This window comes from Bactrocera oleae, chromosome 2 (genome assembly GCF_042242935.1).
Source record: "Bactrocera oleae isolate idBacOlea1 chromosome 2, idBacOlea1, whole genome shotgun sequence".
Lineage (NCBI taxonomy): Eukaryota > Metazoa > Arthropoda > Insecta > Diptera > Tephritidae > Bactrocera > Bactrocera oleae.
The window spans coordinates 80468572-80483712 of record NC_091536.1 but is presented as its reverse complement, the minus strand read 5'-3'; the positions used below and the strand labels follow the sequence as shown (position 1 = coordinate 80483712).

At 35.9% G+C, this 15141-nt stretch overlaps 1 protein-coding gene across 2 annotated transcripts in view; it reads right to left on the bottom strand.

Moving 5' to 3' along the window:
• The window catches only part of SKIP (Shal K[+] channel interacting protein), a 309242-nt gene that overhangs the window by 7779 nt on the left and 286322 nt on the right, over positions 1–15141 (bottom strand). For both annotated transcript variants that reach the window (XM_036369686.2, XM_036369690.2), the window contains exons 10-13: positions 14575–14732; positions 8845–9008; positions 2025–2106; positions 577–780 (exon numbers count right to left, since the gene is read on the bottom strand). In XM_036369686.2, coding sequence (XP_036225579.1) covers positions 577–780; positions 2025–2106; positions 8845–9008; positions 14575–14732 — 608 coding nt within the window. The remainder of the gene's footprint in view (positions 1–576; positions 781–2024; positions 2107–8844; positions 9009–14574; positions 14733–15141) is intronic.

Genomic DNA, 15141 nt, shown 5'->3' with positions numbered 1-15141 from the left:
CCACAGCAACAAAAAAACAACACGAACACCATACAGAAGACTCTGACAAGCTGCAAACAAGTTGAATAACTGTAATGGGTGCATAAATCGGGCGGCAGTGTGTAGACATTTGACTGGCTGGGCGGCTGACACGCTGCTGGGCCATTTGCTTAAGCTGCCCGCTTACGAATTTGTTGGTGCGGAGCGACCACAGTCTCGCTGGGCGCTAGCCGCCGCTAGTTGCCAATCGGTTTCTACAATTTGTGTGCAAAAGTACGGTCTGTCACACATACACACACATACACGTGCCATGATTTAGCTACTAACAAAATGCACTCACACTCGCTATTTGCATTATTACCCGATTACTCGATTCCCATTTACACATTTCAACACATGATTTGCATTTGGAGAGCAAACTTTTTGATTTTCATGAGATTTACGACGGCAAATTGCAAATTTTCTGTTTGCTAAACACACCATACACACACCGCACTCACACAAACACGTGCGCACGCATGAAATTCACTTAGTTGCTGTTGCTGTTGCTGGCGACCATCAGTGGCCGTTCAGCTCTTCTAACGGTAATTAACTTACATGATGCACTGTGGCCTTCTGGCTGATGGTGTTGGCTTTGTGCGGCACGCCGTTCTTTTTACTCTTCGCCGCCAGACTGGGCGGTAGGCCGCGCGTTGCCGCAATATCCTCGTAATCGGATGATGGACTTGGCGAGAGCGATGGCGATTCGCCGATGCCGCCACTTAGCGTGCGATAGCGGGCGGTGCAGTTATTGGTGCCAATCTGCAAAGAAAAACACAGAAAAAAAAGTTATAAATATAAAGCGAAATTGCAAGCAGTTGCAGGTCAGGTAGTGCAATCGTTATTATTTATGTGGCTGAAGTTGGAAAGTACTTGGACTTTGGTTGGAAAATTGCAGTCAAATTTAGATTGGCCACAGATGATGTGTGAAGGGATGGGGTGCAATGATTAGTTGGCGAAACCCAGTAGTAAAGCTAACTGTACTAAAGGTGAGTGGAGTGTGTGCGAAAGGCAGCAAAATTTGTTTTAAATACAAATATAATTTTTTTCAATTATACAGATATGGCAAGGCTACCGAACTTCGCTACAGTTATAACCGTTATTTGTACAATTTAGAACTAGTCTTTAGAAAACAGCAGCACAGATTTTACATCATACATTTACTCATTAAAACGCATAAACCGTCTATACCAGAGGTGCTACATGGCGTATGAGTGACTTCTAAATGGAAATAATTGCAAGTGTGTAAGTTGAATGATGATTGCCGTACAAAGCAATTGCCATAGAAAAATAAAAATAAAAATTATGTAAGTATACATTTGAAGATAAACAAGTTTGCAGCGCAAAACTACGAACTTGCGTCACGTGAAAGCAATGCGAAATGTAGCGGTGACAGTTGGTGCTGCGGCAAAAATCACAACCACTTTGCAAAGTTGCTTGAAAGCTTTTCGTAAAAACAACAAGAATACAAAAAAAAGCTATATTTAGTTAACATTTGGCGTTTTATTGCCTTACTTTTAGCATTAGAGAACTGTGCGTGTTTCGTGCTTCGCAGTCGACATGCTGCAACGTACACGCTTACAAATTGAACGAATGGCTCACGAATAAAAGGCAAAATTATTGCCGCATGCTGCGCGATGGTGCAACAGCGCAAAAGTTTGTTATTAAAGTGCACTTAATCAATTTACCGGCGGCCAACAACTGCCACGACGCTTTGGCGAGATATTGCTAGCCTATCGCTTGTTGGCTGTCTTTTTGTTGCCGGCCGCGGCGAATGACAACTCAATGCTTTTGCTTTTGTTATTTGCGCAAATGGCGAAAATGCGCACACAGGTAGCTGGCTTAGTGGCCATTTGTTCAAGTTTGTGTTGATTTTAAGAATTTTATCGCGCTTGCTGCAGCTTGTCGTGGACATTTTTTCATTAACGGAAAACTAATTTCAAGTTTTTACCTATTTTGGTTTGTGTTTTTTATATAACGTTGTACTTGTATTTATTTATACTTACCGAAACTGCACTGAGACGTGAGGTGACACTTTGCAGATCCGATATCGAGCCCGCGTAGTCGCCGCTTTCGCGATCATGCGATCTGAAATAATGAAAATACACACACATTTAATTTAATAATAATTACTTAGAAAGTTTTTGCAAGTGTATTAATTCTAATTCCAAATATTGTTTTTTTTATTGTCTTTTTAGGTTTATTATATATAAATATATAGCATCTGTGGGTGGTTAAATTTTTTAGGGTGTTTTTAACCCTCGATTCCCGGCAAAACTGTGAGTCCTATGTCCTAATATCGTTCGTGTTCCCACCAAAAATTTTAAGTGTTTAGTTTACATTTCATCTATTTACTAATCTAGACTGTTCTCACTGCCGTTGGAGATTTGTAAAACAGCTGTTTTGACTAGCGAAACAGCATACTTCATGTAGTATATTTTCTCGCAACAACTTTATTAGATCGGCTTCGGCAGCCTCACTCCACATTCTTCTTCTTTTTTTTGATACTAGTTTTGCCATTTTCACTTATTTACTTGAAATTGCTTTAATTTTTTTACTTTTTATTTTATTTGTTTGTTTAATTTTTTTCACTTTGACAGTTTGCAGTGTGTAAATCAGATGTGATAATGTGATAAATTTCCCTACTGACAAGCAGATGGCGCTAAATCAAAGTCACACAGGGAGATTTCGAGTAAATTAGTTTCAACTATCCTCGGTGGCGAGATTAACAGGTGTAATGTTTGTTTGGTGAAATCTTGCTTAATCTAGTAAATAAGTCAGATAATCTACTCAACAGCCTAAATATTTCTTTTTATCTTTTACAAAACAAAAAAAAATATAAATACTTCCACGAAATTTGTGGCAAACTAACCGTTTTATGTCCCAAGCACACTGTAAGTTTTTTTATTTAAAATTATATTTATTCATTTGATATAATATCAAAAAACCACCCTAATTTTCAATCGAAAATTCTGAAGTCAAAAGATAGAGTGCTTTTAACTGAAAATTATTTTGGTTTTTGTGGATCTGAGACAAATTTGAATTGAATTGGTTCAAAATTATTAAAACCGGTTTAAAAGAAACTGATTGAGTTTGTAGACATATATTACAGCTTTTTGAATTCGACGTTCGATATTGGCAACATGAATAGGCAATAAAATTACTCTCAGAAAATTAAAAGCTCAAGATAATATCGATCACGTATGGCACTTTGAAGAACGCCACAATTCTCAGGAAAGGTAAGCGGCATAAAACTTTCTAAAGGTGTCATCGATTCGCCATTTTACTGCTTCTCTCTTGTCAAAAAATTTACATTTATAAACAACAACAAAGATAGCGAGTTGAATTTTGTGCAAGAGAGTTGGCGAATACCGTATTCAAATTCTGTAACCGTTTTTAAACCATTAAGTTTATTTTTATAGATTTTAGATACGTTTTACTATTGCCTCAAATAATCTGTATTTTGATTTTGCTCGTGTAGTTTGTACGACAGCTATATGCTATAGTGGTCCGATATCGGCGGTTGCACAAACGAGAATATTGTTGGGTAGAAAAGGAAGTGTACAAAGTTTCAGAGTGATATCTAGATAGCGTATATACAGACAGAGGACAAACAGACAGACGAACATGACTAAATCGACTAAACTCGTCACGCTAATCATTTATATATTGTATATGTAGGTAAGGGTCGCCGATGTTTCCTTCTGGGTATTACAAACTTCGACCGTTGCGCTCGACTAAGATGATCTGTTAGCATAAGATTGCAACGCAAGTGTTGCCAGTCTATTTGAACAGCTCGTAATGTTTGTTCGATTCGCTACTCTCTAACTTGTGAACAATCGAAGACCGCTTGATTCTGATTCGAATGCTTCAATTGATGGAATATTCAAGCTATGAAATATTTAGATATATATATATATAATATAATACTGCATGTACTTCGTACAAATTTGTCTTTTTATATACCAGATATGAAATATACAATCTCTTTAATATTTTTCCAAATCTAGATTAGCTATGCATACATTTTATATTGAACGTGTACAGCAAGCACGTCAGATTTAACTTTTAATAGCTGTCATTTTGGTTCATCCGTAAGTTAATGTGGTAAACAGACCACAAACGAAGCCATTTATAACCACTTAAGTACCGTTAAAGTGTAGACTGAGCAAGCTAAATAATTTATACAAAGTTTTCCATAAACTTCAGCACCTTTCAATTGTGCACAGGGACCGTAGTGCCCAAGAACCTCCTGAGGTGAAGTAAAGAAGGATTAAAAAGGATGCGCACAACGCAATAAATATACAAACGAACCAATGCCAGATGATTATTGTGCTCGGTGTTATGAAGAAAAAACAGTTTTGTGCAGCAGCAGGCTTAAATTTCATTTTACTAACAAGAGCAAGAAGAGGAAGTAGCGGCTAGAGAGGCAAAGCTCTTGATTGTAAAGAATTGGAAACCGCTTGATAAAACCAATATACTCGGACATATCACATGACTGCACGGCTGGAGCGGTGAGTGGCCGAAGGGGAGCGGCTCGAAATAGCAATAATAACCCAAATCAACTGTCGACAAAGCATTCGAAGTCATCAATTTCATATTGTTACGCACAAATACAAGCGCAAACAAATGCGCACACACGTTTGGACAGACGGAAAACGCACTGGGGCAAGCAAATGCATTTAGATAAGAGGCGCTGTAAATGAAGCACAAAAGAAACACAAGCGTACGGACGAAGAAAGTCGAAACACAAACCGTTCGTAAAGTGTAAAACTAATGAGAAATCGAAATCGTATATTGGCACTTGGCGGCAGGGCAACGGGACGTACCAGCGGCCGAGTGTTCAAGTCGGAGTGAAAGTCAAGCTGATGAACAGCCATACCTCGACAACGGGCACAGCAACAACTATTGAAGACGTGAGTGCGAATTGCTCGTGATTTGCGATAACCCACAGACAATTCAAGACACGCAAACACAAGCTCAATCAAAGTTGTTCAAATGCCTCAGAGTGAGTGCAGAGGTATCGATTCGACTGTTTGCCAGTGTATGTGTGTGTGTGTGTGTGTGTGTGCCTGTTGGTGTTGCTAGATAGAGTGTTATCCCTTTTAGTAGTTTTCCACACGTACGCATCCAAATAGACTGCTTGGCAGTTGAGACAGTAAGCACTGGCAGACACTTGGAAGATCCGAACAAAGCAATAGACGCTCACTCAGCCAAAGTTATAAACAAAACTGAGTGCGTATGTGTGTATTTGTGCATGTGTGCTGGGCAACACGAATCACTCGCCGTTATCAAAGTGTGACTTTGTTGGTCAAACCCAAGGAGAATACGAGTGCTTGTGTGCTTGTGTGCTTGCGACACCGAAGTAATCAAAAACTTTTCACGTTGCCACAGAGGCAATATTATTGGAATCGACTAAACAAATGGGTCTGCGATGCTATAATTTCAATGTTATGCGTTTTTCTGTATATTTTGTGAAGCTTGTGGTTGAAAAAAGATTTCATGCCACCTGTATGTGGCAAGGTGAAAGTTATTTTTGTTGTGTGTAAGTTAAATTGAACTTTAAATTAGACAAATTCAATATTGGCAAGTTTATTTGGTCTTAAACGGAAATTAAGGGTCTATATCAAACATAATTTGTACTTTTAGTACAACAAAGATATGTGGAAAGTACTTTTTTACTCATAAGAACATGCTTTCAGAAGTTCTTTTGAAGTATTTTCTAAAATAATTTATGGGGTTTCTAAATTTTGTTATAAAAAACAAAACAACAATGCAATATCCGAAGCAGCTATTTAGATCGCATCACTATAGTATATAGCTGCCATGCAAACTGAACGATCGGAGTCAAGTTCTTGTAAGGAACATTTTGTGAAGTGTATTAAGTGTATCGGTGCAATCGAAGTTAACGATTTACTTGTATTTTTGTAATTTAAAATATTCATCTTTACAGATAGTATAATAGGTCATAAATATTGTTTAAAAAATATTTTAAATAATAATGTAGACAAAAATTTATAGTACAATTATTATTATTTTTTTTTTTTTTTTAATTTTCGAGTTTTAATATTCCCTAACTTTAAACTTGTTATTATTACTGTCGTTCATCAAAAATTTAAAATGAAGAATATTCCACAAAACAAAACAAAAAAAGATAATTACAACCCAACCCTCAATAACACATTTCTCCCTAGTCGTTAAGCAAACTGCGTTGAATTTCGGTTAATTTCAAAAGTGTTATTGCCAATACGTGAAAGTAATGTGCGTTTCAGTTTATTTTCGATAAGTAAATTTGAAATTCTATTTTTCGCATCGCATGAAAAACGATATAAAGTTTGGCTTTACTAAAAAGGGCAAACACCAGCTACGAAACATAAGTAGAAGCAATAAAAAACACATCACATTCCATGTAAATGAAATCTACCATGTTTTGTTGTTGTTATTTGGGAGTACAATTGTAACAAAAATTTGTAACAAACACACCGCAATAAACGTAAAACTGGCAACCGAATTGTCGCAATAAAAATTGAGCCTTAGAAATTGGTGGCGCCTTGTATGTAACCCTTTTCGCTCTGGTGAATGTGGGAATAAGGGTGTCTCATATGCATGTGATTATATACGTAGGTTGCTTTTTATATTTCGTGATTTGGCAACCCTAGTATTGTAATCTGGCAACTCATAACTTTATAGTCAAGTTTGACATTTTTGATGTTATACCTACTCAGAACGTTTTGAAAACAAACGCTATTTTTGTGATTTACAGTAACAAAAATATTTACAGTAATTAAAATATTCATCTCGGCCAAAATATTTAATTAAGTCGGGAACAATTTAGCGCGATTATTTTTTACACTTTAAACTCAACAACAGTGGATCGATTAATTTAGTTCAGTTTTTAGCCATGAAGCTCCATCAAACACCAGTGTTTATTGGTGGTTTGCTGATTTCAATTGAGGTCGTAGCGTGAGCTGATATTGCAAGATCGAAAACTCGCACTTATATATATATTGTATATACAATATAATGGAATTTTAATTTACTTGCCGAATCGGGTGGTATTATCAACTCGCATATTTATGTTTTATATAGGAAACCACAAAGGAGTCACCTGGCACAAATTGGCTTCTTGTCTGGTGTCATCGGCCCTATTACTAGTTATATGACTTATTAAACAGTGTCATGTTCTAAAAAATGTCATATGACGCCATCTGCATTTCTATGTTAAAGTTTCCAAATATTAAGTAATAATTTTATCTCAATAATTTTAGGATTCTATGCACTGACGTCATTTTATAAAGTTATAGAATAGTAGTTATTTTCTAAGTATAAGTTATATGTACACCATTTTACCTTTTGTTTATAGGCATATCCTTAATTATCTAAAGTGAAGGTTTTCTGAAAGAACTGATTTACTAACTTTTTAAGCCAAATTTGTATGAAAAGAATCAAATGCATGCACCAAGTTCAGAGCAACTTTCCCATTTCTACTCTGAGTATATTTTGTACTATGTGTTTACTGAAAATATCAACTTTTTACCGCCGAAAAGCACAAAATCTTATTTTTAATTTATTTTGGAAATATGGAAAAAGATAACGAATGTCCCTCTTTCAAAATTTTTTTACATGTATTAAAGTCTGTAAGGAAATTCTAATAATTTTAATACAAAATGGCGAAAATGGTCAAACGGCTCTCTTCGACCGACGGTGTTTCTAGGTATTAGTGTTATATAAAATAAAATAAAAAAACGTAGACGAGTATACTTTAAGCTAAAAAGCTTTGTCGCTAGAATTTCTCTAAAACCTCTTAAAAATAAACTGTGCTGCAAATATTTTGGAAAACAAATGCCTTATATGAATTTTATAACTTGCATATTTTTTTTTACAAATCAGGATACTATTGGGTTTGCAAAAAACTTCCAGAAAACGTCTATAATCTTTCTAATTATTTTTGGAGATATTTAATTTTTTTTATTTTGCAAATATTGTGTGTGTTCACCAACTGTGTACTTTATTATACGCTTTACACACAGCTCTACTACGAAAATTCTTGATCCCTTACAATAAAACATAAATATTCCGATTTGTGTGCACTGCGTTTGTAACATTTAAAATTGCCTATTTACGAGTAACTGTTTGATATGCCGTTAAATTGCTTAAAATATTTATTTGCCTGCAATAAATTCCCGATACTCGTTAACGTTACTTAACCATCACCAATTGCTGCGCTCATTTTGCGTTGGTCTATGCTTGTGCTGTGTTTTATATAAAGTCTTAGTTGTTGTTGTTGTACTATCATATAAAAGGTGTGATTTAGTGGCGCCCAGCAACATTTGTAGGTGTACCATTGCACACCTTTTTTGTTGGCGCATATTTTGCTCAATTTACACCTTTTACTTTGCCTGCTGCTGACGGACACGAGCTGTTGGCTTTGTAACTGCGCGCGCGTGTGTATGTTCGACCAGTAAGGATATGCGAATGCTTTGTATGTGTGCGTGTGCGCGCTTAGCTCCTGCAGCCATATTTATTATTAATGTGTTGACTAAAGCAGCAGAAACTGTTTCAGCAGCAGCTAACGCCATAATACAACAAAGAGAAGCTGTAAAACCAAAGAACATACTGCTAGCTAAGCGCATACATACAAACACCGGTGTTGGTGTGTGTGTTCGCCTACAAGAAAATACCCTTTTAAAAAGCTTTCGAGTGTGTATTTTTCGGTTTTATTCCAGCTTTTAAACGCTCGGTCAATGGGTTACGCTATGTGCCACTATATTTATATATGCATGTGTATATGTATAGGTGCAAAGGATGGTGTGCGTATAATCTTACCTGGCATGCGTTAACGGTATTATTGTCGGTGGATTTGGCGGCTGCTGTGGCACGATAAGCCCACGCCGGGGCGGTCCTCGCTGTGGCAGTGAAATATCTCCGGCGGATCTTAATGAAATTACACCAACACTCTCACGATTGGAGGTGAAACGTACCCGACCGCCCTGTGAATTAGAAATAACAACAAAAAGCGCTACATTATAGCAATGTTAAAATATTCGCAAAGAAAAATAAATTTACATGTGTGTGTGTATATGTATGTAGGTGTGCTCGGAACGGCGGTGCGCGCGGCCATAAATGTGGCTGCGGTCTGCTGGGAAAATGTTCGGAATTATGAAAAATTAACAAAGTTTAGAAAAGTTGGCAAAAAGCTTTGCCACTAAGCAATATAAGCCTTATTTGAATTTGTATTATAAAGCGTTATATGGCCAATGCGAAAATGTATGCTGCGCTGACGAAGGTGTGGATTGTGCACTTTCTATTGTGTTTTGGTATTAAAGTTGAAAATTCTGTTGAAACTGTTTGCTTGAGCAGAGCTTTTTCTCTGCCATAATAATCTTCAGTTGTGTTTTAATTTAACATAGGATCACTCTTTCGGTTTTGTTGTACGTATTTTTATGAGGGTGAGTATGCACAATGAATGTTGGAATATTTGCTTTGATTACAGTGTATACATTTTTTAGAGTGAATGAAATTTTAATCATATGGCCAATTTGGGAAGTAACGAAATGCAGCTCGAATGCTTTTGAGGCAATTGAAAAATTAATATAATATAATATTAAAGCTTCATAGTGAATAAACAACAGAAAAGTTTCCAAAGCCATTTGATGCTTTCTACAGAAAAAAAAAAAAAGAAATTTGTTAAGATAACATGAAACGCAATATTTAATGATTTGGGGCTAATAAATGCTATTTGCGACGATTGAGAATCCATTTTTTTTATAAAAAAAAATATAAGCCGTGACTGATGCGTCATTTTTCTGATCGCTATGTAAGAGTCTTGCTTTCTTGTAAAAAAAAGTTCACCAACACCATAGTTGGCGAGTTGCATTCGTTACAGGAGCGTGCGCTGATAACTCACTAAACTATTATAACCGCTTTCTTCAATGCTTCTAACATTCGCTTCACTCACTTTACTCACTTTAGACACATTCTACTATTGTGAATGGTTCATTATGTAAAATAAGTGTCAACAATTACAATGACAAATGTGCTATAAATGAAAATTATTTATTTATTGTTTTTAATAATCTAAAACTTATATTAAACTATAACTTTTAAAGAAAACGTAAGACACAACAATGGTCTGGCCAAGGCGGTAATAAAATTGAATTTGAAGAAAATTTTATTCACCAAAGAAAGAAAAGAAATGAGTTACGGTTGCACCCTAACTGAAATCAGACTGCTTGAATAGCTGCAATAGTTTGTTTGATTCACAACTCTCTAACGCTTGTCGAATTGGAGACAACTGTAGAACATGATCGAAGCTTTCGAAGTGAAAAATTAACGCGAACTATTATTACAATAACTAGAGTATAACTCAAATTAAACCACATTTACGAAAGTATTTCATACTGAAATGATTGTGTCAGAAAACTGCTTCCTTATGTTTTATATACTTTCAAATAATTTTTACTGACTATACTCTAGTTACACTTGTCAAATTTATGCCCAAGTTGTCGCCGTAAAGATGAAATAACAGTTATAACACATAAGAACTGAATATAAGTCTATGGTCGGGAAACCAATCGCTTCGGTTCTCAACTCGTAACTCGTTGGTTGTAATTTGTATGAAAAGCCAAAAATGATGATTCGGTTTGGTTAGTAGTTAGTTAGACCAAACCATAGTCAAAGACATTTTTTCGGTGATTCGGCTGATACTAGGTAGTCTATTATTTTATTTTCTAATTCTGTGAAACTCGTAAAAGCGAAATATGATATGTTGAAAATTATAAAAATGCACAGACGATAGGCCAGTAGTAAAACTGTTAAGGTTACTTAGCCTAAATTTCTTAGCAATTTTCATTACTTGTAAGGTCGGAAATTTTGTTACGAAATTTTTTTTTAATCTTCGATTCCTCCCGCTATACATTTTTTTGGCATATTTTAATTTTGAATTTAAAATTCCCATTTTGAAACCGATATGTTGTTTTCCCTTGAAGTTAACTGAAATAAGGTACTGAAAGACTAATAAATTTCAAAGAAAGGCATTGTATGCGCTTTGGTAGTCAGCACCGAAGCTATAATACCCTTCACCAATACAAAATGTTCCTTACAAGAACTTGATTCCGGACGTTCATTTTGTATGGCAGCTATATGCTATAGTGATGTGATATCGGGGGTTCCAACAAATGAGCAGTTTCTTGGAAAGAAAAGAACGCGTGCAAAATTTGCAGATCGATACCTCGAAAACTGAGGGACTAGTTCGTCTATATACAAATCAACTCAGCTCGTCATGCTGATCATTTATGTACATATTTCATAGGGTCGACGACGTTTCCTACTGGGTGTTTTAAGCTTCGTTGCAGAGTTTATAAAACCTGTTTAGGGTATGAAAACGAAAAAACCTCAAGCTGTAATCAATTTTGCGTTTCATTACAACCCTAACTTTAATTTGCTTTCTATTACATTAATACATACAATGTCTAAGCCACATACATATATGTATGAGTATTGATTATTCGAACCACTATCTTCCATCCACGCTCTCTCGCATAAATCATCACCGCACTCCTCTATTTGCTGAGTGCTTGTCGTTTGCTTGATAATTTGATTATTCCTCAACAAAAACACTAAATATATATATATAGAAGAAAATTTGCTCTTTTGTGGTTACGAAATTATGCCGCTCCCCTTGAAAGCGCGTACTTTTTACCATTTGTCAGCAAACTTGTACATTCCTAATAAATTTATTACAATTTGCCTTAACGACAATTGCTCGAATACTCCGTTATTTGGTTATTTTATTTAACATTATGTTTGCGTCTTTTCGCAACCGATTCAAATGGAATCGAATGACATTTATTTGGGCCCACAAAAAACCGCAAATAATATTCGTTGTATTTTTTTATGCCTTGGCCGGCACTTAACCCCCCACCCACCCAGCGCACGTAAATGAATAAAGCCTGTTATGGATGTGTGTGTGTGTGTATATATACATATACAATCTATGTGTGTGTGTCGTTCGATTTCGCAACTAACAAAATTTGACATCAAAGCAAACTGAATGGAAATTGAGGGATTTGATGCAGAGTCAAAAACCACTTGTGAAAAGCCACAAAGCTCATAAATCAAAGGGAAAACAAGTTCACAGTTTAATCTGCCGCTAACAGCAACAACAACAAGCATTATCGAATGGCAAATACAGTGGCATTTACAGTTATGTACAACTGCCACTATCGCTAGTGCCGCTGCCGTCATTGTTGTTGTTGTTGCTTGAGCATCCAAAGAAGAGACGCGAAGTGCGGTTTCCGATTACGCCGAAACCTAGGGCTCAGGCGCCGACGTCGACGCCTGGCAGACAAAAGTGTGGCGAAATCGAAGCTGACTACTTATTAAGATTATGGGAAGCGGAAATTGTAAAGGACAGCCAGCGTCTTCGCAGCGCTCCTAAGCACAAATCGTATTTGCCAAACGAGAAAAGGCGAGCGGTGAGTAGCGTGCATACGACCCCTTGCGGTTGGCGGGTGGCGCATTTGGTTTGTAGCTCCACAAGAATTATGCATTTCCGCGATGTCAATAAACATAAAGTGAATTTCAATAAAAAATAGAAAGCAATAAAAGAAAGCAAACGATTGAAGCGAAAACACCAAATTGAAAAAAAGAACAGCTAAGAAAGTTTGCTTTGGGGAATCATAAATGCACAGACGTATGTATGCGTGGGTGTGTGTATGTGTGCCTGTGAACGCTCGCTGGCGAACCCGAAATCAAAGCAAAGAAAATATATTCAGCGTGTAATTTAATAAAGCGATTGCAAATAAAATCGAAGAAATGTGCGCTGCAGCCCGAGTACAGACACTCGGGCAGACAGACAAAAACAGCAAAAAAGTAATCCGAAAAAGGAAAGAATATAAGAAATCGGTTAGTTGGAAAATACAAATAATGAGTGGTGACGGGCAAAAAAGGCAGGGCTTGATAAAGGATGCTCGCACGCCAGAGTGAAGTCGGCAGTGAAGCGAGTCATGGCGCAGCTTCAATGAACTTGAACTAAAACCACACGCAAGAGTGCGCCCGTGTGTGGGTCTGCCTTTTTCGTATGCCATGTTGAGGGCTATTGGAGCGGGAAGTAAATGTGCATAGCTATTTTGTGGTAAAATAGGGCTAAAAGATAGCTAACAGTGAGTTTATTTTGGGGATACAATTTTTTGGGTTAAAAATAATTTTAATCGGCTAGAAGAACCTTAAGTGAGCTCTACTTTTGAAATTTGTTATTAGAAAAATTAAAAAAAAAATGTCTTAGTTCTTATAATTTTTAATCTAGAAAATTCTTATTTAAGACATTTGAATAACAGATTTATAAATTTTCATTTTTATTTGGCAACTCTGGCTATAAAATATTTTTGTTTATTCAACGTTTGCGTATAAAATCGTTGTGCATTAAATTCGGCAGGCGCATAAACGACTTCTAAGCTTAAATTCGAAAAATTATTTCAGTTATTTGCGAAATGCTCAAAAGAAGCGTCCAAGTGAGCAGCAGAAAACCAAATAAATAAAAAACCGCACACCAAAAAAGGTTGAAGCATGCCAAAAGCCGTAGCATAAAAAGTTAAAGCGGATATTGGTCCGTTCTTTACGCCGTAAAAAGGTAACCACTTATAGGTTGAAATGAATTTCCGTAGCCCTCGGTTGTGGTTGGCTGGCAGTGAATTGCGATGAATCAGATTACAGAGAGAAGACGACATTGCTGAATTTAAAAATGTGACGTTGTTTTTGGTATAGCTAACAGCAATTGTGGTTAGCTAAAAGTTAGGATTTTTTCGCCTTAATTATTGGCAAGAATTATCAATGTCGAGATATAATAAATATTGAATATATGTATAAGCAACCAAAATTTAAAGTTTATTTATAAAAAAAAAAATATTTTGATATTATCTTATTTTTAATATACGGATCTCAACCTTAACCCCCTAGAAAACAGTTTTCAGTTCAGACTTCAAAGAAAAGTTGTTAATTTTCTAGTTTTTATGAAGTTTTACTAAGTTACTATTTGCCTTAGTGGGTTCTTTGACTCTTGTTTGAAACATATGGTTGGAAAAGTGTTATTTATTGTCAAAAATTATTTATTTATTGTAAAATAACTTTAGTTGTTTTGTTTACCTACATTAACTAGACCAATAGCTTTGATATAATTCCAATGTCTTGTAGAAAGTTTATTTTGAGGCTTTGCTCTTCACAAAAAGTTACAATTTCCTAACTTTCATTGGTAAAAATTAAAAATTTTAATAATTTATATTTATTTTTTAGAAATGCCTTTGACTTGTTTTAAAATGTTAGGTATAATAAGGGATAAAATAATTAATAAGATCTCTTGACTATTCTAGCGTTAAGGAAAAACGAAGTTAAGAGAGCAGATGCTCAAATATTGGGAATGAATAAAGAAACAGTCTATATACTTTTCTTGAAGTAAAAACTCTGAATAAGTGTATAAATATGTATTTTTTTTGATATTATCTACTTAAATACCAAAAAATAGTTCTTTCTTCATTTGGTTTTGCTTGTCAAAATAATTACCTGTATTGTAGCGGCGGGTCCACAATTGATACCGGACATCAGGAAGTCATCTGGATCACTCTCATATGGCGGCTCATCATACCAGTGACCCTGATGATGTAAGCCGCTGACTGCGTAATGTGGCCCACGTAGAGCATCGTCATACATGTAGGTATCGTCTGCGAGGGAACAAAAAGACAAAAAACAATTATAAGTAAATATCTCAGATAATATAAATAATTAAATTTAAAATACACAAAATTTACACTCAAAATTAATGAAAATCGTGTTAGGCTTAAATTCTCTTGAAAAGATGAAAAAAATGCACAAATTCCCTAAGCAAACACTTCGAATGCCTCGTGCAGGTATCCCGGTGCACAACACATGTGCTTTGCGCTGCTAAGTATGCAACGACTTTTGCATGCCGACACTTGTGCAGCATTTCACGCGCAGTTACATGGAAAATGTTGCGTTGCTCAAGTGCACTGTGACTTCAAGTATACAAGTGAAAGAAAGCAACATGCTTCAAGAAGTCGGACCAAAATAATGGCAAGAAGTGAAAAATCAAGTATGCTAAGCGACAGCCGA